The sequence below is a fragment of the Rutilus rutilus genome (assembly GCF_951802725.1).
Source record: "Rutilus rutilus genome assembly, chromosome: 12".
NCBI classification, from domain to species: Eukaryota; Metazoa; Chordata; class Actinopteri; order Cypriniformes; family Leuciscidae; genus Rutilus; species Rutilus rutilus.
The window spans coordinates 24,817,907-24,838,639 of record NC_140217.1 but is presented as its reverse complement, the minus strand read 5'-3'; the positions used below and the strand labels follow the sequence as shown (position 1 = coordinate 24,838,639).

General features: G+C 37.3%; 5 protein-coding genes across 9 annotated transcripts in view; 3 read left to right on the top strand and 2 right to left on the bottom strand.

Moving 5' to 3' along the window:
• Positions 1–1,204, top strand: part of tmem131 (transmembrane protein 131) — a 38,223-nt gene extending 37,019 nt beyond the window's left edge. For both annotated transcript variants that reach the window (XM_084426747.1, XM_084426746.1), the window contains exon 41: positions 163–1,204. In XM_084426747.1, the coding sequence (XP_084282873.1) occupies positions 163–420 (258 nt within the window). In that variant the 3' untranslated portion in view covers positions 421–1,204. The remainder of the gene's footprint in view (positions 1–162) is intronic.
• Positions 1,198–5,136, bottom strand: LOC311301540 (inosine-uridine preferring nucleoside hydrolase). Of its 2 annotated transcripts, none has more exons than XM_084426751.1 (6): positions 5,043–5,136; positions 3,616–3,799; positions 3,353–3,532; positions 2,451–2,562; positions 2,138–2,274; positions 1,198–2,054 (listed from the first exon to the last, which is right to left on the bottom strand). In XM_084426751.1, the coding sequence occupies exons 2-6, from the start codon at positions 3,796–3,798 to the stop codon at positions 1,695–1,697; spliced, it is 972 nt and encodes a 323-aa protein (XP_084282877.1). In that variant the 5' UTR covers position 3,799; positions 5,043–5,136; the 3' UTR covers positions 1,198–1,694. The 2 variants fall into 2 exon arrangements, with proteins under 2 accessions (XP_084282877.1, XP_084282878.1); XM_084426752.1 differs by having other exon boundaries at positions 1,201–2,054; positions 5,047–5,136.
• A 146-nt stretch (positions 5,137–5,282) lies between these two features.
• LOC311301537 (basic immunoglobulin-like variable motif-containing protein) lies at positions 5,283–15,374 on the top strand. The gene is made up of 10 exons (XM_084426748.1): positions 5,283–5,419; positions 6,124–6,699; positions 7,543–7,672; positions 7,744–7,839; positions 8,073–8,177; positions 10,943–11,037; positions 11,292–11,424; positions 13,135–13,218; positions 13,299–13,395; positions 13,488–15,374. Exons 2-10 carry the CDS (start codon positions 6,225–6,227, stop codon positions 13,779–13,781), a joined length of 1,509 nt encoding a protein of 502 aa, XP_084282874.1. The 5' UTR covers positions 5,283–5,419; positions 6,124–6,224; the 3' UTR covers positions 13,782–15,374.
• Positions 12,988–19,495, bottom strand: LOC311301541 (uncharacterized protein). 2 transcript variants are annotated; one of them, XR_014629472.1, is made up of 9 exons: positions 19,119–19,415; positions 18,977–19,044; positions 17,909–18,081; positions 17,719–17,822; positions 17,476–17,637; positions 16,448–16,653; positions 15,580–15,653; positions 15,368–15,500; positions 12,988–13,757 (listed from the first exon to the last, which is right to left on the bottom strand). XR_014629472.1 is itself a non-coding variant. In XM_084426753.1 (8 exons), the coding sequence occupies exons 1-8, from the start codon at positions 19,188–19,190 to the stop codon at positions 15,439–15,441; spliced, it is 921 nt and encodes a 306-aa protein (XP_084282879.1). In that variant the 5' UTR covers positions 19,191–19,495; the 3' UTR covers positions 15,355–15,438. The 2 variants fall into 2 exon arrangements, 1 of the variants encoding a protein (XP_084282879.1); XM_084426753.1 differs by lacking the exon at positions 12,988–13,757 and having other exon boundaries at positions 15,355–15,500; positions 19,119–19,495.
• Positions 18,957–20,733, top strand: part of nme7 (NME/NM23 family member 7) — a 35,464-nt gene continuing 33,687 nt past the window's right edge. Inside the window, exon 1 of one of the 2 annotated variants that reach the window (XM_084426749.1) lies at positions 18,957–19,063. In XM_084426749.1, coding sequence (XP_084282875.1) covers positions 18,995–19,063 — 69 coding nt within the window. In that variant the 5' untranslated portion in view covers positions 18,957–18,994. Of the gene's footprint in view, positions 19,064–19,422; positions 19,722–20,733 lie in introns of those variants that run through there. The other variant, XM_084426750.1, reaches the window with a different exon arrangement.

The following is a 20,733-nucleotide window of genomic DNA, read 5'->3' as shown; positions in this document are numbered from 1 at the left end:
TATGTGTGTATATATAGCAATAAGCTAGATGCTTAACATGTTTCAGATTTCCCATGACTATATATATATATATATATATATATATATATATATATATATATATAATAAATGTAGTTTTGCAGGTTATGAGATGATAGTCTTTCTCTTTCTGCTTGTGTTTAGTCCATTTTGGGCAGTGCGCGCAGTCCCTGGTCCTTCAGCAGGTCCATCTGGTCCACTGGCAACGACTCCACCCTGCACTCCTTCAACCCTCCTCCTTCCGCCGCTCTCCCTGACTTGGTCAGCCAGACCGCCCCGCCCACCCCTGCCCCCAACGACGTGGGTCGCACCTACAACCCCTGGAACATGGGGTGGTCTCCCTCACTCAATCGCTGGAACTCAGAGCCCTGGCCCAACAGCCCCGACAACAATGGCATCTGAGGCAGAACAGCCTCACTGAGCAACAGAAAATGCAGTGGTTTCTAATCTTGTTTTATTTTTCCTGGTTGAATATAGTATGATGTACACCAAGATCATTTTAATGATTGGAAAAAATCTTGAATTGTAATGGTACAAATGTCCATTGGAAACCCAGTGTTGCAATTCCAATTCACCTCAGAATTCAGACCTATTTATTTTAGTGGGGTATAAAAATGCCTTAAGTTCAATTTTAACAGACAAAGTGAACGAAAAATTGACAACATTGGTTTAATGCTATTGCCCTTGTAGAGGTATTTTTCTTTACCATTTTAGAGATTCCCTGTTTTGAGTAATACTGCATTGTTTGGAATTAAAGTATATGATCCAGTATTATTGTATTAAAAACGCAAGATGCAGTATTACTCACCCTTAAAATAAGCACTTTGCGTAAATCCCCACTCCTACAAAATGCTGTTATATTGGTTTGATGATTTCATTCTTGGCATTGTCTGGCCACACTTCTTGGTTGATTTAACATTTGGGAAGATAAAAGTGGTTAAGACTACGATTACCACATTGATTTGAACCCCTCTAAGTCCAAGCCAAATCGTAAAAGCATTCAGAAGTTGAGATTTTATTTTATTTTAATTGGCCTCAGCTTGAAGTGAAAAGCTTCATTTGCTGAAATTGGCTTTTAATTTGAGGGAGCTTAAAGAACTTGAAATGTGTTCTGTTCATCATTCATTTGTCACTTCAAGAGTGAGCGTTTGGTCTCATTGGTTGAAATAAACATATCAGGCTGGAATATTGACTTCTCGTTTTATTTAAATTTGCTTAAAGGGACAGTAATTGTCATCTCGTCCTTATGTTATTTCAAACTCAGGCTTTCTTTCATCTCCGAAACAAATGTTTTTAACATTTAATTCCTGTCCCTCCATTGAAAGTCAATTGATGCTTCAAAAAGTTCATAAAGACTAACAATCCATATTAACATTTTATTTCAAGTCTTCTGAAGAGAGACGTGCAATTTAGATTTTTTTTTTATTTTTTTCATTTAATCAGATCAACGCATGATTCATATGGATTACTTATCAATGAACTTTTTGAAGTGTCAAAGTTTTGGTTGTGTGAACTTTCAGTGAAGGGACAGAAAAACATCTTTATGTATGAAAGTCTTGTTTGGAATGACGTGAGGGTGAGTGACAGATTTTTGGCTAAACTAACTCTTTAACAGAACAGGGACACTTGCAGAGGAATCTTCATCTAATACAAATGCATTGCAGAGAAGCTTATTTCTATGCTAATTGTAAAGAAGCTTTGAGCATCAAGCTGAACTTTTTAAGGTCACATGTCTTCATCACAAACGCAAGATGGCCTTTCTTCAGAGTATTGGCTTGGTCCACAACCATCATGCCTCGTCCCAATACACCTTGTACCTCCACGCGAACGGCACACTGCACACTCTCTGTAATCACGCTGCTGTCCACACAAGCTGCCACAGCAAAGGCGTCGTAGGGCACAAACCCTTGCCCAAAGAGCACATCTTTGTTGCTGTTGATGGAAAGCTCTCTAGAGAAGGCCCAGCACTTGGAGGTTATCTTCTTCATGAATCGAGCAGCTGATGTATCCTGATTGACCAGCTCATCAAAACACTCCTGGAAAAATATGAAGCACACAAGTTTGTCAGGCCTATAATGTTCACGCAAGAATGGATTTTGCTCATGTTGGGGGTTCTTACCCAAGATAGTTTGTTTCTGCAAGTGAACTCCCAGGTTGCGATGTGTGTTGAGCAGGTATATTCCTCCAAAACTACGTAAGCTGATTCAGCGTCCATTCTAAAATTAAACTCTGCCGTTGGTGTCAGATTTCCCTTCCCTGGAAGATTTAACAGTGAACAGTGTGGGGAGATGAAGCTCGATAGAAAGAGACCCGATTAGGGGAGCGTGTCTTGACCTGTGCTGTCATCAGCACTGGCTTGGTTTTTGTTATACATAATCACTGATATAAAAAGTACAATTTGGAGCTACCTGTACAGCAGCTTATTTTCTTACCTTCCATATTACCGCCCATAATATACAGATCCTTGAGTTTCTGAGGGAATGTGGGGTCTAAATTAACAGCCAAAGCCAAGTTAGTGAGTGGACCAAGAGCAATGAGAGATACCTGTGTATGTAAACAAACCACAGACCACAAGATGGCATCACAACATTCAGAAGAGTTCACTAACTGCATTTTAAACACTAACCCAGTGGTTCTTAATCTTTTTGACCTTAACCATTGTTAAAAACAATATATGATTGCACTTCAAGTTATTTCTTGATACTTCTGTAATGATAATGCTGCTCTTTTTCAAACTTTTTAATTTTTTTATGGAAACCATGAGTGTTGATATCCTTAAAAAAAGTATACTAAAAGTTTCAATCACTTCAGGGTTTATAATTTGTATTACCAGTGTATACATCACTTTTCTAGTTGATGGTGTTTACAGGGTTTTTATTTATTTATTTTTCTATCAGATTATTTTACAACCCTGATTTTTAAATAAAAATAGCAGTTAAGGGAACAAATTATATATATATATATATATATATATATATATATATATATATATATATATATATTAGCTTAGATTTTATCTTATTTTAAATATTAATTTTTTGTAAGATTCAGGTCCTCTCACATACTGTTCTTTAGGATCTCTGAGGTAAATAAAAAATAATCTAAACACTACATGGCCAACAAAACTAAACAAATACTGCAAAGTGGGTCCATATAGACTCAAAATGTGTGATTTGAGTTCAAATGAACTAAAACAAAGCTTATTTAAAAACAAAATAATATGCAAGTTGATAGAAAATGTTGCATATTGTGCTTGAATGTTTCTTTAATATTTCTATTCAAACTTTTACATCAATATTCTATAACTAAAGGGGGTTATTAGTTTATTTCTTACCTCTCCCTGGTTTTCATTCACCAGTCGTATCATGGCATTAACGGCATGCTCTTTCTGTATCTGCCTCTTCCAAATCTCAGAGTTCTGCAGAACATCCCCAAGTCCATCTGTGCCAAAATGATTTTTACATGGTGTGTCAAATCTAACTAGAGGACCAGCAGACCCTTTGAAGACTGGAATCTGAGGGAAAACAATACAATAGAATGCAATTATCTCATCTTAGTTCTTGACATTTGTATTGGTACCGTTTTAAATGCACATACCTGGGTTTGTTGACAGACTGACAGTACTCGCACCACATTCTGACATACATTATCCACATCAGTGTTCCCAAAGCAGCAGGTGATGCCCAACACCTTCACATCGGGAGCTGCAAGAGCAACTATGATGGCCAGAGCATCATCTATGCCACAGTCTGTATCAATTATTAGCAGCTTGCAAGCCATCCTGGTTAGATTCCAGAAACATCAGTCAAGTAAGGACACTTGATCACACAATACAGGGTTGGGATGTTATCTGGAGATTAGTAACTACTAGTTGATTTGTAACCAACTCAGTGCTTGGTATTGCACCATTTGTTCTTAAGGTAAGGCATTGTCATAAACTTTCTGTAAATCATTGTGTAATAGCGCTAATATTATATTTGATGTGATAAAAGATTAACATATTAATATATATAGATTAATATATATTATATATATAGGGGTAAATTTAGGTTGAATGAGACACTCATAGCCTTTGAAATGTCCCAATCAACCTGAATACGCCTATTTTTTTCATGCTAATCTTTTATCACATCAAATATAATGTTAGTGCTATTACACAATGATACCTTAAGAAGAAATATTTTCTAACAATATAAATCTTTACTATCACTTTTTATCAATTTAACACATCCTTGCTCAATAAAAGTATTAATTTCTTTCAAAAAATTTAAGCAAAAAATTACTGAGCCCAAACTTTTGAATTCAATATATAAAAAAAAAAATCCTTTTTATTCATCAAAGAATCCTGAAAAAAGTATCAGGTTATAAAAAAATATGAAGCAGCACAACTGTTTCAACACTGATAATAATGTATCACTATCATTGTATCACTGATAACTATGTATCAAATCAGCATATTAGAATGATTTCTAAAGATCATGTGACACTAAAGGCTTAAGTAATGGCTGATGAAAATTCAACTTTGCATCAAAGAAATACATTTTAAATATATTTTTTTAAAGTATATTAAAATAGACAACCATTATTTTAAAATTGTAATAATATTTCACAATATTACAGCTTTTTTCTGTATTTTTGATCAAATAAATGCAGGCTTGATGAGCATAAGAGACTTATTTCAAAACATAAAGTATTGCTAACAACTCAGCTAATGTGAGCCATTTTATTATTATTTTTTAATCAACACTGTCCAAAAATGGTCAATATACAGTTCATTTTAATAATAATAATAGTAAAATTGGAGTAAACTAAAAGCTTTGAGGTGTCATGATGCATCAACAATCAAGTTTTGATCAGGTAACTTTCTGCAGGTTAAATCTTAAACTACAAAATACGTATTGTAAGAGCATATGCGTTTAACAGGGTCCAGGGAACATACTTTTAATAAATTGTTTCACATGAAACCATGCTTTAGTTTTTAGCCACACTTCATAAACTCGCTTTATTTGATTCTTGTTGCTTACCTACTCTGGTCTTTGCACCTCCTGCAGTTCAGTAAGTTAGTTCACTGACAGGCAGTTCAGTCCTCTTTAAAGACAACCATGCTCTACTTCCCCTGAAAGAACAACGGAGGTGGGGCTATCTTTACGACTATCTTTATTTACAAAACGATTTGCCATAACATTGCATGTATTATAGGAGCGTTCTTAAAATATATTCAATAAAACGGTACACTGTTATGTAGACCGTTTAAAACCGAAAAAGGAAATATTAAAATATTCTATGTCGTAAAACACCCCTGTCTTTGAGATTGGTAGAGCCCGTTAAAACACAGCTAGGCAGTCAAACAGAGAGCTCGCGCAGAGCATTATGCATAAATTATTCCTGCAGAATTGGCAAGGTAGGTGTTTATTATTATTATTTTAACTAAGGTTAAGTAAATAAGGATAAATATTTGCGCTATGAAACCGCATTCATGTAAGGGTTAAATTCTTTCGAAGAGCCCATTAATGCTACATTGATGGTGTTTAGCTATTATTCAGATATCTATATTATTTATATGGTGTAACAGTTAACGTTACTCGGTGGTTTAAACTTACATTGCAGCGATTTATCTTACAATCTATTCCTGAAATGATGCCTACCGACCACCATCGATAAATAATGACCTAAAACGATGGTAGGTAATGTTGTTGACGATGATGATGATGTAGGTCGAATTCAACCATGTGGTACCATTAATCTATAAGATTAAACGTCGTTTAAAGCTATTGTCAGTTTCATAATTTCAATTAATAGCAATCTCTGGCTTAGTGTCACACCACGCAATCTCTGACAACAGTGTCACACCACACCTTATTTGACAGAAAATGTTTTTGATTACATAATATTTGTGTTTTTATATAGCCTATTATATGTCTGTGTGTATATCGACTATATATATATATATATATATATATATATATATATATATACTTATATGTAAACAAAAACTTTTATGTTAGATGTGATTAATCACGATTAATCGATTTGACAGCATTAATATATATAATATTATTATTATTATTATTATTATTGCACTTTCTGTCTTATTCTTAATTGTAGTCAGTGGATGAGATTCTTTCTTTGAGCTCTCTTCTGGGACCAAGCCGTCACAGCTGGAGTACACCTGTATTCTCCTAACCGTCATCCCAGTTCTCCGTTCAATGCCTAACACTGTGGAAAGTGAAGGTGCCAACGGGTCTGCTAGAACTGATCAAGAGGCCCCATCACGGGCCCCGGGCAGAGAGGATGAGCGCGAGCGCAGCTTCCTGAGCCCGTTGACGAGCGATGCGCTGAGGGTGCGACGGGCCTCCAGCGCAGAGCTCCAGCTTCCTTGGACCTGCCCTGTAACACACTCCCGAGAGAAGTTCTACACCGTCTGCTCGGACTATGCTCTGCTCAACCGAGCCCGACCCGTCATCACATCTGAAGATGCACCACCAACCAATCCAGACACCGGGGTATCATTAGTCAAGACTAACACTGCAACCCCCTCCCAGTGTCACTCAGGGGGAATAAGTGTGTCTTTAGATGGGAACTGTGATATGGAGGTCGTGTCATCCAGCAACAAGCCTGTGCTGGCCTGGGAGATTGACACCTCTGATTTTGATGTGGTTTTAACCCGGAAAACCAAAACAAGTATGAGTCTCTCTAAAATTATCACAGACATCTACATACTGTTGACCAGGAGTTTTCAAACTTTTAAAATTTCTTCCAGTTATTGAATTCAGGAAACATTAGATTTAGTTGTTTTCATGATATAACATTTAATATTTTTCTCACAATATAAATTGGTTTTAATAAATGAAAATATAAAGCTGCCTATATATTTCAGGTCAGGATAGGGCATTATGTTGTGGGAATTTTTGCTGTAGACCCCAGATCACATTGAAGAATCCTTTGAAAATAATGTTTAAGCTTATTATGACAATAATTTTATTATCGGTAAACTAATAGTGAAATCTGAAAAGTTACAAAAATATCAGGCTCATTTTTATTCAAGCTGTTGAGCAAAATATGCCTGGAAAATGAGCTCATTGACCATCTGCTGTGATTTATGTAACTGCAGTGATGACTTCACTGACACAAGTGACTATGTCACATGGATTTCACCTAACTAATTTGTAATTATTCCCAGATTCAGCGTTTATAGAGAGAATGCATTGGATGTGTGCCATCACTCAGTGCCTGATCAAACATGGTTAGACTGGAATTACTGATCTGAGGAATCTTTGCTAAGACAAAGTACACAGGGCAGATTCAGAATGATAATCTTGCTCTCTACATACGTTTAATGAAGCTTAACATTGAGTTAACTTTATCCAAACTCCAGCCAAGCCATTATTCACTGCATTTTAAGGGTCTTTTATATATTCCAGTGAAACAAATTCTTCTACTTGATAAGAGAGTGTCAATTTGAACCAGAATGAGGATAATATGATTATAGAATGATTTTAAAGGATTAAGTGTGTTTTTCCTCAGGTAATTTAAAGAAATTCAACTCTAAGAAAATGAAATCGTCTGACAGGCTCAGCAGAAACCTGCAAGATCTCCCACCACAAGCCTCTCTGGAGGAGATCAAACAGAGAAAAGTCTTGGACCTCCGTAGATGGTAATACACTAATGAATGAGAAATGAGACTCAAAAAGTGCACGTTTTAACCACTCCTCTCTGATGTTTAAGGTACTGCATCAGCCGACCCCAGTATAAAACATCTTGTGGAATCTCTTCACTTGTTTCTTGTTGGAACTTTCTCTACAGTACTCTAGGAGCAGGCAGGTGTGTTCCTTGCTGAAATTTATCAACAGCTAGCTAATTTCATATTGTGAATGATATCATTTTTAGTTCGGCCTCTGCTGATTTAATGCATGAGACTTGGGACACTGTTCAAAAATATACCAAGGAATGTATTTTTAGGAGCAAAAACAGCACATTCACTTGATCTATTTTAAGATTTCTAATCTGGTCTGGTAGAAATTGCAAATAGTAACCTTTAGGATTGATTTGTTCAGTCTCCCACCTATTTCTCAAGAAGAAGCCCTGAATATACTTGGTTTCCAGCCTCCGTTTGAAGACATCAAGTTTGGACCGTTCACCGGCAATGCCACTCTGATGCGGTGAGTTTACTGTAGTTTTTGCATTTTAACAGTTTCTCAAAATGTGTTAACATACATTCATACATTCACTACCATTAAAAAGTTTGGGGTCTGGGAAAAAAGTCTTGTGCTCACCAAAGTTGCGTTTATTTGATTTAAATGGAGTTATAACAGCAATATTGTGAAATATTATTACAATTTAAAATGACAAAATGGCAGAGCTTCATTTTTAGCATCTTCTAGCACTTCAGTCAAAAGTGTCACATGATCCTTCAGATATCATTCTAATATGTTAATTCGGTGCTTAAAAACATTTCTTCTTCTTCTTCTTATAATATCATCATCAGTGTTGAAAACATACTCAGTTACTAATGTAACCCCGGTTCCCTGAGATAATGGGAACGAGTATTGACGCAATGGGGGGAAAAACAACATTTTCTGTGAATGTTGAAGTCTTATCGAATAACTCAGTGAAACTGCACAAGCCAAAGCACAAGCTTATTGGCTGAGCAGTGTAATCTGCACGAACTTATGGCGATGCAGCGGACCTGCGCGAACCAATGTCCGCAGCCCGCCAGAATGGGCAGAGCATCCGTCTATAAAACGGGCTCGTCTCACCATAGGATTGAGATCAACTCGACTAAAGTGACGAACGCCTAGTCATGTGGTGGTGTGGCGCAATGGATAAGACACATGCCTTTGGTGTGAGAGACCCGGGTTCGAATCCACTGTGAGACACCAATGTGTCCCTGAGCAAGACACTTAACCCCTAGTTGCTCCAGAGGCGTGCGACCTCTGACATATATAGCAATTGTAAGTCGCTTTGGATAAAAGCGTCAGCTAAATGAATAAATGTAAATGTAAATGTCATGTAGCATTATAGCACGGCCAGCTACACAAAACGCATTCCCATAACGTTAGTAACCAAGTATGTTCCCTATCGATACGGTTCACTTGTATTGCAATGGGTAACTAATCCAATCACGCCATGCTATGATTGCAGAACAACAATTGTTCTAAGGCCCCAGTCTAAGACACTTGTATATAAGGGTCTAGAGGGCAGCAGGGCTAAGCAAGGGTAGGGTATTTGCCCGACTAGAAAAAGGGGCTCGGACCATGAGATGGAGCCTCCAGGGGGATACTAGTGGGCTAAGCTCACTCTTAGGTCAAACCCAGCTAAACAGAGAGGACTCGGGCTTGTATTGCAGGAACGTCCAGGTGGTAAAACCTGGCGGAGGTGGATGGCGAGGACCAGCCGGATGCCGCACAGATGTTGCCAATGGATACACCACTGGAACATGCCCAGGAAGAGGCAATGCCTCTGGTGGAGTAAGCTCTTACACCGATTTTTGGCCGAAGTTCAGGCCAATTCAATGGGCGTCCACTATCCAGCGGGATCATCTTTGCTTCGTGACCGGATGCCCTTTGTTGCGGCCTCCGAAGCACACAAAGAGCTGCTCTGACTGTCTGAACTGAGCAGAGTGCTCTATAAAATACACTCTTATGCTGGGGCCACACCAAAAGATATTTAAAATCTTATAAGATTTAAAAAATGTGAGAGACCACAAACATAATAAGGCCAAAAAATCTTAGATTTAACAGTTTTGCTCCTATAGTGTGTGGTGTGGTGTGCCGCATTGTGACCACACACAACACACAAACAGATTTTCAACCAGAGTCCCGACTGTGTCCATATCCATTCCACTCTTTGCAGCGCCATGACTGCAGTTGTTATGCTTCCATCTTCTGTCAGCTCCTTTCTGATTGGGTATCGTTTCGCGGTCTTAAACGAAAGTGGCTGCAGCTCGGCCAACTGTAGCGGCTCGAAAGGAGGTTGTTCCTGCCTAGAGACTGGCCGGCCACAGGAGCGTGGTATGCTGCTATGGCTGCCCGTGTCCATCTGCTCTTGTAGGAAAAACAGTACCAGCGGTATGTTACAGGAAGTTGGGCCTTTGTTCCGGACTGTACAACAGTCAGAGAAAACAGACCACTTAAGGAAGTAGAGGTGTCTCGTGGACGGGGCTCTAGCCTCAGATACAATGTTTAGGACTCTCTCTAGGAGGTCCGTAAGTTTCCATTAAGGGGCCATACATGGAGGGCACACAACTCGGGTTGGGGGTGTCAAATAATTCCTTTCGCCTGGGAAAGGAGGTCCTTCCTCAGGGGAATTGGCCATGGGGCTGCTGCTAGCAGCAGCATCAATGTTAACATCTTGAATGAGCGTTTCATAAGGGCGCGTTCAGATGCCCGAGATCCAGGATGGGCCTGAGGCCGCCATCCTTCTTGGGGACGAGGAAGTAGCGGCTGTAAAAGCCTGACTCGCTGTGGGCCGGCGGAACTGTTTCTTGTTGCACACCGATTGGTTCGTGCAGGTCCGCTGCATCGCCATAGGTTTGTGTAGATTACACTGCTCAGCCAATAGGCTCGTGCAGATTCCTGCACTGCTTTGGCTTTTCTAGTTTCACTGCGTTATTCAGTAAGGCTTCAACATTCGGAGAAAAAGGAGTTTTCCCCCCTATCGCGTCTAGCGACGCAACACAAGTGAACCGTATCGATAGGGAACATTTGTGCTGCTTTTTTGAAAACCGTGATACATTTTTTTCAGGTTTCTTTGATTAATTGAACTTTCTAAATATATATTTTTTAACAATGTAAAAGTCTGTCATGTTTTTTCAATTTAATTGCATCCTTGATGAATAAAAGTATTAATTTCTTAAAAATATATATCGTACTGACCCCAAACTTTGATTTTCTTGTGTACAATATGTATTTTTATATTGGTGCAGATGGTTCAGACAAATCAACGATAATTTTCGTGTGCGGGGATGCTCTTATATTCTGTACAAACCTCATGGAAAGCACAAGACAGCAGGAGAGACAGGTGTGTGAATTCTGAATCCTTTTTCATAACAGTTCATATCAGAGGCTGCAACAGCATATTGTTCTACAAATATTCTTTTGATCTAGTTTGTAAAGCAGAGTCAGCAGACAGTAGTTAAAATGTAATAATCGAGTCTGATATTTCCTTAATCTTATGTTTGGGTTTAGATATAGACAGTTTATCTAATAAAAGAATATTATTCTGTCGTAAAAATACTTGAGTTGCATATTATAGAGCGTGTGTGTTCCTTCTAGCTGAGGGGGCGCTGCTGAAGCTGACGCAGGGACTCAAAGATGAATCCATGGCCTACATTTACCACTGTCAGAATCACTACTTCTGCCCTGTGGGCTATGAAGCTACACCACTAAAAGCAGCCAAAGCATACAGGTACAACATACAGCAACTTTGGTTTTCATTTTATTCTCATATTTGTTAAATTCAGGTCATTATGGTTTTAAGAAAAATTCAAATAATGCATTCAGGCCTTTTGTTCAAGCTTTTACTTGCCACACCGAAAAAAAATAAAAAAATAATCTATCGATCTCTCTCTCTCTCTCTATATATATATATATATACATATATATATATATATATATATATATATATATATACAGTGGGTACGGAAAGTATTCAGACCCCCTTACATTTTTACTCTTTGTTATATTGCAGCCATTTGCTAAAATCATTTAAGTTGACAAGTATTCAGACAAGGGTCTGAATACTTAGGACCATGTGATATTTCAGTTTTTCTTTTTTAATAAATGTGCAAAAATGTCAACAATTCTGTGTTTTTCTGTCAATATGGGGTGCTGTGTGTACAATAATGAGGAAAAAAAATGAACTTAAATGATTTTAGCAAATGGCTGCAATATAACAAAGAGTGAAAAATTTAAGGGGGGCTGAATACTTTACGTACCCACTGTGTATATATATATATATGTACATTCTCGTTCAAATGTTTGGGTTCAGTAATTTTTGGGTTAAGAAATTAAGTGTTATAATATGTTTTTAAGTAAGTTATATTAAACTTTCTATTCATCAGAGTATCTCGAAAACATGTATCAGTTTCCACAAAAATAGTAAGCAGCACAACTGTTTTTAACATTGATAATTATAATAAATGTTTCTTGTGCACAAAATCAGAATTTTAGAATGATTTGTGAAAGGATCATATGACACTGTTAACTGGAGTTATAGATGCTGAAAATTTTGCATTACCATCACAGGACTAAAAAGTTGTTTTAAATTTTCTACTATTACAGTTTTGTAATATTTTACAATATTACTTTTTTTTTTAAACTGTATTTTGATCAAATAAATGCATGCTTGGTGAGCATAAGAGACTTCTCTCAAAATCATTAAAAAGTCTTACTGACGCCAAACTTGTGAACGGTAGCGTACAAGATCAACGAATGTAAGATTTATACTGCCCTCATGTGCTGTCGGAAATTTCCTAGTTCCCATTTCTGAAGTTGTGATTATGAGCTTGTCGCACTCAAGTGCTTTGTTGTTGGGAAGAACAGGAATCATGGAGGACAACAGGTTTATTATTGTATATTTATTAGGAAAATCTTATTAAAGCCAAACTGATATTTAACGTCCGATTCATTGACAACTATTATTCTAGCTTAACTATTATTAAGCATTCACTGCGCTATCTAGACAGTCAGCTTGCTGACAATTCATATTTGTAAATATGCACTACCATGACAAGACAAGGTGATGTAGCTGTTGTGGAAAAAAAACTAGTAAAGAATAGCAGCCACAGCAGTAATCGTTCTTCCCTCCGCCATGTTTAAAGTTTATGGTACGACTTCCCGGTGGTAAATACGACTTGAGAGGGCGTTCATGTCCAACTAGGAAACTCGTATTTATGATAATTCCAAAAGCACGTGAAGGCAGCATTAGTGACAATCCACCAGAAGTAAAAAAAAATCTCTCACACTGACCCTGGGCCATCCTTATTATTGAGCACTGGTATTACAATATGAAATGTCATTAAAGTGTAGAGGAAAATTATTAACCTTTACAATATCTTTTTCTTCTAATTCAGAAAGAAAGCTAATTTCTTTCTTCCTTTTCTTTTTTCTTTTACAGGGGGTCACTGCCGCTTAATGAGATGGAACACTGGATTCTCATTGGTGAACCAAGCAGGAAACACCCTGCAATCCACTGTAAAAAGTATGGTTCATTTTATGGAATGGTAATACTTGTTCAAATTATAAATATGACGCACACATTCTAACCTCATTTTTAATCAGATGGGCAGATATTGTGACGGATCTGAATACTCAGAACCCAGAATACTTGGACATTCGTCATACAGAGAGAGGCATTCAGTATCGCAAAACCAAGAAGGTACGCGAGTTGAGTATGGTGATGGTACTTCTACAATAATTTGAACATTAGAACTGTTTCACATATTTGTTATTTCAATAATATTTTTATAGGTTGGAGGCAATCTGCATTGCATTATGGCCTTCCAGAGAGTGAACTGGCAAAAGTTGGGACCATGGGCACTGAATCTAGAAAATCTGAGGCATGATCTCCACCATCAGGCTTCAGAACACAGAGGTCAAGCTGCGACAGAGGACAGTTCTGAGGAGCGAGCGGTGAAACGTCTGGGTAGGTCCCTCAGTACGGGGAACAAGTCCGACAATGCCTGGAAGCGTTTGTCCAACACAGCAGAGTACAGGCACAGAGGCTCTCCAGACAGTGACCTGGATGAAGACATAACTGATTAAGTCTGAAATCTCCAACCCTCCTCCTGAAGAGCCAATTGGGTTTCGACAGTTTAAAACAAGAATATTTATCTCTCCAGGTTGTTAGCAACAATGAAAGGTTAGATATGATAGATGCGGTTGCAAGCCAAATGGTGTTGCTTAGTAGGTAAGGCTGGTAACCATAAGAATGCTGGTTTGATGCCCATAAGGAAGGAACAATAACCTCTTGTTGGGGAAGTTCTTGTAATGCTACCATTCTACAGCAATGTGAATCAAATTTCACAGGCCTTGGTAATGTGAAAGTGACATGTGAAGGCCAAGTATGGAAACCCATACTCAGAATTTGTCCTCTGCATTTAACCCATCCAAGTTAGTGCACATACTTTAGGAATAGTGAGTAGATAACACACACACACATCAGGAGCAGTGGGCAGCCATTTTTGCTGTGGTGCCCGGGGAGCGATTGAGGGTTAGGTGCCTCGCTCAAGTGCACCTCAGTCATTTCCTGCCGGTGTTGAGAATCGAACCCACAACTTTCGGGTTACTAATCTGAATCTCTAACCATTAGGCCACGACTGCCCCATACTACTTAATGGCTCTCCGAGAAGAGGTTAAGTCACTTCTGATGCTGCTTTGCTAAACACATTGTGAATAAATGAATCATTAAATAAATAGTGCGGTCACATTTAGCATTGTGTAGCTAATTTTTGCGTGCAAAATCCATGCGATCGGGAATTTTGCGTGAGGGCTAAAGATTTCCCCATGTAGTTTTCACAGTGGGTTCAAGTTGGTCACATGGAATGACTTCTGTGTGAGTTATAGATATTGGGCCTTTTTTGCCTGCGAAATTTCGCCAAAATTTGGCTCCGGAACAGACGTCGAGATGCGACAGAGGACAGCGATAAAACGGTTTAACTTGATCATGAGGATTCAATGACCAACAGAAAGCTGCTTGGTTTCAAAGCGACATTAAAGCGTGAGTAAAGCGACATTAAAGCGTGAGTAAAGCGACATGCATTGCTTAACTTTTTTGTCTGCAAAATTTCGCCGAAATTTGTGACTGCATGCACCTTAAGTGTACCAAGAGCATTTAGTGAATATTTGATTTTCTGATCAAAATCATCATTCCATTTTAGTTATATGCTATTTGGTGGATATATATATGCTACTGATGGTAGATAATTGGAGGACGGTATGGACTTAAAAATGAATAACCTGCATAAAGTGCACACAGAATGCTCTGAACATTACATAGAAGACTGTTCTTTATGAAGACTACACAAAATGGTTTTATTAGTGTAAGTCTAAAAAAATACAAACTAAGTTATCATGAAGATATCAGACTGTTTAATAATGTGTCAGTGGATCAGATTCAGGCTATAGTGAAGTGACAGTCCATTAAAATGGCGCTATCTTATTGTAAATACTAACTTGAAGGATTACAATCACGTTCTTTGTGCAACGCTGTGAGCTAAGATTGCATGATTGCTTCCATGTTATGTGATTTGTGTTCTTCCTTTAACACAGCGACACCTAATGTATGATGTTCAATGTCTAGTCATCTAGTGTTGGTCTTATTTTTATTTATAAATAAAATATTTATACACCTTCTTACACATCGGTGCATTATTTCATAGGTAACTAGATGTGAACTGTCATGTTTCATGATGAGTCATTGCTATACATGTAGCTGTTGCTTCAGTGCAGTTATATCAGCAGGACCAACACGGCAGCAGCCACCTGTTAACAGAAATCTTGGTGAGTCAGCGCAACAGTAAAGAACAAGTCTTAGTATTAACTGGTGCAACTCGATACCAACCAATCCACAAAGCCCCTTGTTCTTTCCAGTCCAGACTTAATTTGGCAAATGACGTCTGTTTTTCCATTATCCATCTGAAATGGATTCAGAACAGCCTTACACAATGAAACTATTGAGACAAATTGTGTCAGATACGATCTAAGTAAATCAATTCAGGGTTCCCATACCTTTTGACCAATCAATTTCTATGAGTTTTGCAGTCATTTGTGATTATTTGATTACAACGTTTTATTTAATTACATGGTTCAAAAGTTTGGGGTTGGTAAGAATGTTTCATGTTTTTGAAAGAAGTCTCTTAGCCACCAAGGCTGCATTTATTTGATCAAAATACAGGACAAACAATAATAATGTGAAATGATAAATTAAAATAGCTTTTCTGCTCTAATATTTTAAAATGTAATTTATTTCAGTCATGGCAAAACTACATTTTCAGCATCAATTACTCCAGTCTTCATTGACACGATCCTTCAGAAATCATTCTAATATGCTGATTTGGTGCACAAGAAACATTTATTATCAATGTTGAAAACAGTTGCAATCATATTTTTGTGGAAACCGTGATATATTTGAGCAAAAGAAAATAACAGAATTTATTTTAAATAGACTTTACTGTCACTTTTGATCAATTAAATGCATCCTTACTAAATAAAAATATAAATTTCTTATAAAAAATTACATAAAGATTACATTCACAAAAAGCGATTTTTAATATATGTAATATATGGGATGAAATGGAATCAAATATTAATGTCCATGTCTTTTTCATGTCTGGAAATTATCATTTTAATGATCACCACGAACGTTGGAACCCTGTCAATTTAATTGAATAAATGAAAAGTTAAATGAAAAAATTATTGATTAATCTCACCCGGTCTTGGGGTCCCATCTCTCTCCACTGTTAGGATAGACCACCCAGCTCAAATCTGCTTTCTTGTGTGACTTGGCTGACTCTAGAAGCGGTTTCACCAAAGTAGCGGGACAACAGTTCACGCCCACAGCAACCAGCTGTGTGGACCTACAGGCCACCTGAACCGCCTCAGAAAAGCTCCTCCCGCTTGAAATATTATGAATGTCCTGAAACACATTATTGCATTAAACATGTATTTCCAAGAAAAATATTATATTCTTATATTCAGAACAATAGGGTAAGTTTCGCAGCTAGAGGTCGCTTATTAAAAACAACAAAGGTGTAGCTTGATGACGCCACGAATGAGCGTGGAATCATGGGAGTTGTCCTCCTCACCTCCACGGCCAATGGAAAGCAATCCGAAGGAACTCAGGGAGACACTGGGTTCATGGATGAGCTAATGTATTAAAGATCTGTTAACGTTACTGTGGTATGAAGCAGGGCAGGCCGAGAGCCAGCAACATTACATTGCTGTTTTATGCATATTTTACAATTAAAGTTACGTTTAACGTTCACCTTCCTCCCTGAACTTGAACATTGTTACAGTTACGTTTGATCACTTAAATTCACATTATTTTATTTCATTCTAATGAAACAGCCACAAGTGCTGAATTACTACTCATACAGGTCACCTTATATGACAAATTAATATTGTGGGGTAACGCAGCACTATTTTACTTTACCATACTAAAAATACATTTGAGTGTGTTAAAAGTTATGTTCTAATGTTACTCTGTGTTTACTCGGTGGCTGGTATGAGACACGTTGCACATTGCAGTAAGCTAGATCGATATTAGAATATCATATATTAATGAAAGCTGGATGACTTGTGTAATATTGTGCCTTTAATAGCAATGTCTAGCACACTCTTACTTGTTTTAATCACATAAATGGTTGCAAGTGTGTTGCAATTTATCATTGCATATCATAATATATGTGCGGTATTTGTAATTCAAGGAAAGCTTATGTAAAAGTTTAATATCAGTCACCTTACAGGAAAACGAAAGCCAGGCTTTAATTTCGGGAAATTCTTTGAGTACTTCCACCAAAGCCTCCGCCTCTTTGAGACCTGGAATGGTCTCCATGGCAACAAGATCAGCTCCAGCTTTTACTAAGCACTGGATCTGTGGACGATGCCAGTCTTTCAATTCCTAAGACAAAAGAGAAAACATGCACTTGATATTCTTGTGAGGAGGCAGCTTGGGCAGACAAAGAGCTTTATCTTTCATTACCTCCAATGTCATCTTGTCCTCATAGGCCCCTGTGTACTCTGACCCGTCATGTAGAAAGGCCCCATATGGACCCACTGAGCCTGCAACCAAAGGTTCTCTTCTGTCTTCAAGGGGATATATTCATTTTAGAATTTGTGTAGCAGAAACTTGACCAAATTAATGATTTAGCAGAAGTTAGACTTGCACACACCTGATTCGGGTGAATGAGACATGAACTCACGCACTGTCTCTTTTGCCAGTTGAACCCCTGACATCATCATCTGCTGCGCTTCCTCAGGCCGGAGACCAAGATATTTCACGAATCCCTCAATGGTGGCCTGATATGTGGCTGTTGTTATGACATCAGAACCGCTTTGAAGAAATCTATTTTAAAAAGTCAGATCAGTCATTCATCAAATATTAATTAATTCTTGTTGAGCGAAATGGAGTAGAAAGGGAATGGAATGGCCGGAGTCTTTTCACTTGTCATAGAATAGAGGCATTCAGAAATACCAAAGAACTGAAAGATTAATAAATTACGGTAAGATGTTTTTTTAAAGAAGTCTCTTACTCCCACCAAGGCTGAATTTATTTGATCAAAAATACAGTAAAAACAGTAATGTTGTGAAATAGTATTACAACATTAACTGTTTTCTATTTTAATATATTTTCAATTGTAATTTATTCCTAATTTATGGCAAAGCTGAATTTTCAGCATCATTACTCCGGTCTTCATTCACATGATCCTTCAGAAATCATTCTAATATGCTTATTTGATAGTTATTATTGTTGGAAACAGTTTTTTTGGAACCTGTGATACTTTTTTCAGGATTCATTGATGAATAAAAAGTTAAAAAGAACAGCATTTATTCAAAAATCGTTTCTAACAATACAAAGCTTTACTATCACCTTTTTATCACCTTTTATATTTTTCTTGCTGAATAAAAGTATCATCAAAAAATATATTAAAATAGAAAAACATTATTTTAAATTGTAATAATATTTCACAATGTTACTGTTTTTTTTTCTGTATTTTTGATCAAATAAATTCAGGCTTGATGAGCATAAGAGGCTTCTTTCAAAAACAATAAAAAATAGTAATGTTTACAAACTTTTGACCGGTACTATATATATATATATATATATATATATATATATATATCTCTTATTCATATACTATATATATAACACTGCATGTATAATAAATATACAGTAATTAAAAGCACTTCGTGCACAGCATGACCACCCAGGTACAGAACATAATGAAGCCTGTAATTACCTGTAATGTACGTCCTTAATGGCCTGTGGGTTTGTATGCAGAAGTCTTGCACTCCACAGTGGATCTCCCTGCAAACACAATATATGCGTGAGTAAACTTGTGATTAGTGACAATAAGTCTGTGTAATAGTATTAGTACCTACCTGTAATTGGAACCCACTTGCTTCAAGTTCTGTTGCAAGACCTCCATCTAAAATGAGTGGACTGGGGTCCATTTTAACTGCTGTGGTTAGTGGAAATTCCTCAAACTATAAACCTATACAGTAAATTACTTATGAAATTACAAAAAAACTTTGTCTTATATTGTGAAAGGTTTGCAACATTTTAAGCTAACCCCAAAAAGCGTGTTAAATTGTAGCCAATAGCTTAACAATTCTGTCAATCCTAGTAATAGCGAAACTAGTGTCAAAGTCCACACCATAACAAACCCATGTGCGAGTGTCAGTTGGCGGTAAAAGGTCAGAAAGGACTACTTCCGGGTTACTGTAGACAATCGTTCAAGCAAACTATTCGTTCCCTAAACGTCTGTATACTCACCAGGCTTTAAATATCGAAGTCAGCCGAATGTCAAAACACTACGGAATATAGTTACGAGTTCACATGAGATATGTTTAACTATTTTATTTGGCGGTAGGCGTTTGATGTTGTTGCTATGGTGATGGGGACTTAACAGCGAGGCTAAAGCAAGACAATCAACCGTCTGTTAAACAACATTACCTTTCCTTTAATAAATTAATTCAGACATGGTAAGTGAGAGAATATATTTTCCAGTCTTAATATGTTCGTAATGAAGGACTGAACCATAGACTAAAAAAAATGAACTCATGAATCATGAATGTTTGTTGTTGTTTTTTGTTGCTTTTTAACAATGTTTATTTTTTTTCCACTGAAAGAAATACAAGTCACATAATCCACTGAGACGTGTTGTGTTCACTAAATATAATATATAGCATGTAACCTCTCGTGTAAACTGTAATCTGGTCTGTTACAGAGCGACTCGTGAAGTTCGAGCAGGTGAAAGTTGACACTAGCATCTTGGCTATTTAAATCCCAGTTAAATAAAGACACTTCATAATCAGATAGAAAACAAAACAGTTTTGTAATTGCATCATTTGTAAACTCGTTTTCAGCAGTTTTTTTTTTTTTTTTTCTGAATCATGTTCTCATTTGATGTGCCACTAGATGTCAGTATATGCCTGCATAAGGAAGGTTGAAATTTAGTTGAAATTACAATTTAGTTTAATCAAAAGCTCTAATGTCACTGAGTGGAATAATATGCTTTTTTAGTGTCATTTGCACAACAATCTAAACTTTGTTATTCTGTGGGTAACAGGATACTTTGACCATCATTTTTCTTGCTCTGTTGTACTCCTACGCTATGTTTATTTTCCAATTCGCATTCTGTCTCCTTAAGTAGTGTACATTGATCCATCTCCATGCAGACAGCATGAAATGTTTGCAGTGATAGCATAGGGCAACAGCAGGTGTCTGAGAAAGTCTCAGCTTCCAAGAAGGGCTCTGAGAGGAAAGCCCTATTTTTCATAGTGTTAGAAGTGGCAGATAAGCCCAGCTATATCTAGTTCAATCTGGCCAGGATCATTAACTAGGAGAACAGTGATTGTGTTGTGCTGGAATGTTCATTTAGATCCCCATGCCCCCTGAACGTGCTTTCATTCCTGCTGTAAACGCTCACATACTAAAAAAAACATTCAGTTTTTATGACACTTTCCTTTTAGAAAAACAGATAGGGTGCACTGT

Coding starts and splice junctions, on each gene's coding strand:
- LOC311301537 (XM_084426748.1), top strand. CDS start 6,225: ATGCCTAACACTGTGGAAAGTGAAGGTGCCAACGGGTCTGCTAGAACT. Junction 7,840..8,072: donor AGTACTCTAGGAGCAGGCAG/GTGTGTTCCTTG, acceptor TGATTTGTTCAG/TCTCCCACCTATTTCTCAAG. Junction 8,178..10,942: donor GGCAATGCCACTCTGATGCG/GTGAGTTTACTG, acceptor ATATTGGTGCAG/ATGGTTCAGACAAATCAACG.
- LOC311301541 (XM_084426753.1), bottom strand. CDS start 19,190: ATGGACCCCAGTCCACTCATTTTAGATGGAGGTCTTGCAACAGAACTT. Junction 16,654..17,475: donor GGCTTTCGTTTTCCTGTAAG/GTGACTGATATT, acceptor AATGTGTTTCAG/GACATTCATAATATTTCAAG. Junction 15,654..16,447: donor AGATGGGACCCCAAGACCGG/GTGAGATTAATC, acceptor AATCCATTTCAG/ATGGATAATGGAAAAACAGA.
- LOC311301540 (XM_084426751.1), bottom strand. CDS start 3,798: ATGGCTTGCAAGCTGCTAATAATTGATACAGACTGTGGCATAGATGAT. Junction 2,275..2,450: donor TATGGGCGGTAATATGGAAG/GTAAGAAAATAA, acceptor TAAATCTTCCAG/GGAAGGGAAATCTGACACCA. Junction 2,055..2,137: donor GCAGAAACAAACTATCTTGG/GTAAGAACCCCC, acceptor ATATTTTTCCAG/GAGTGTTTTGATGAGCTGGT.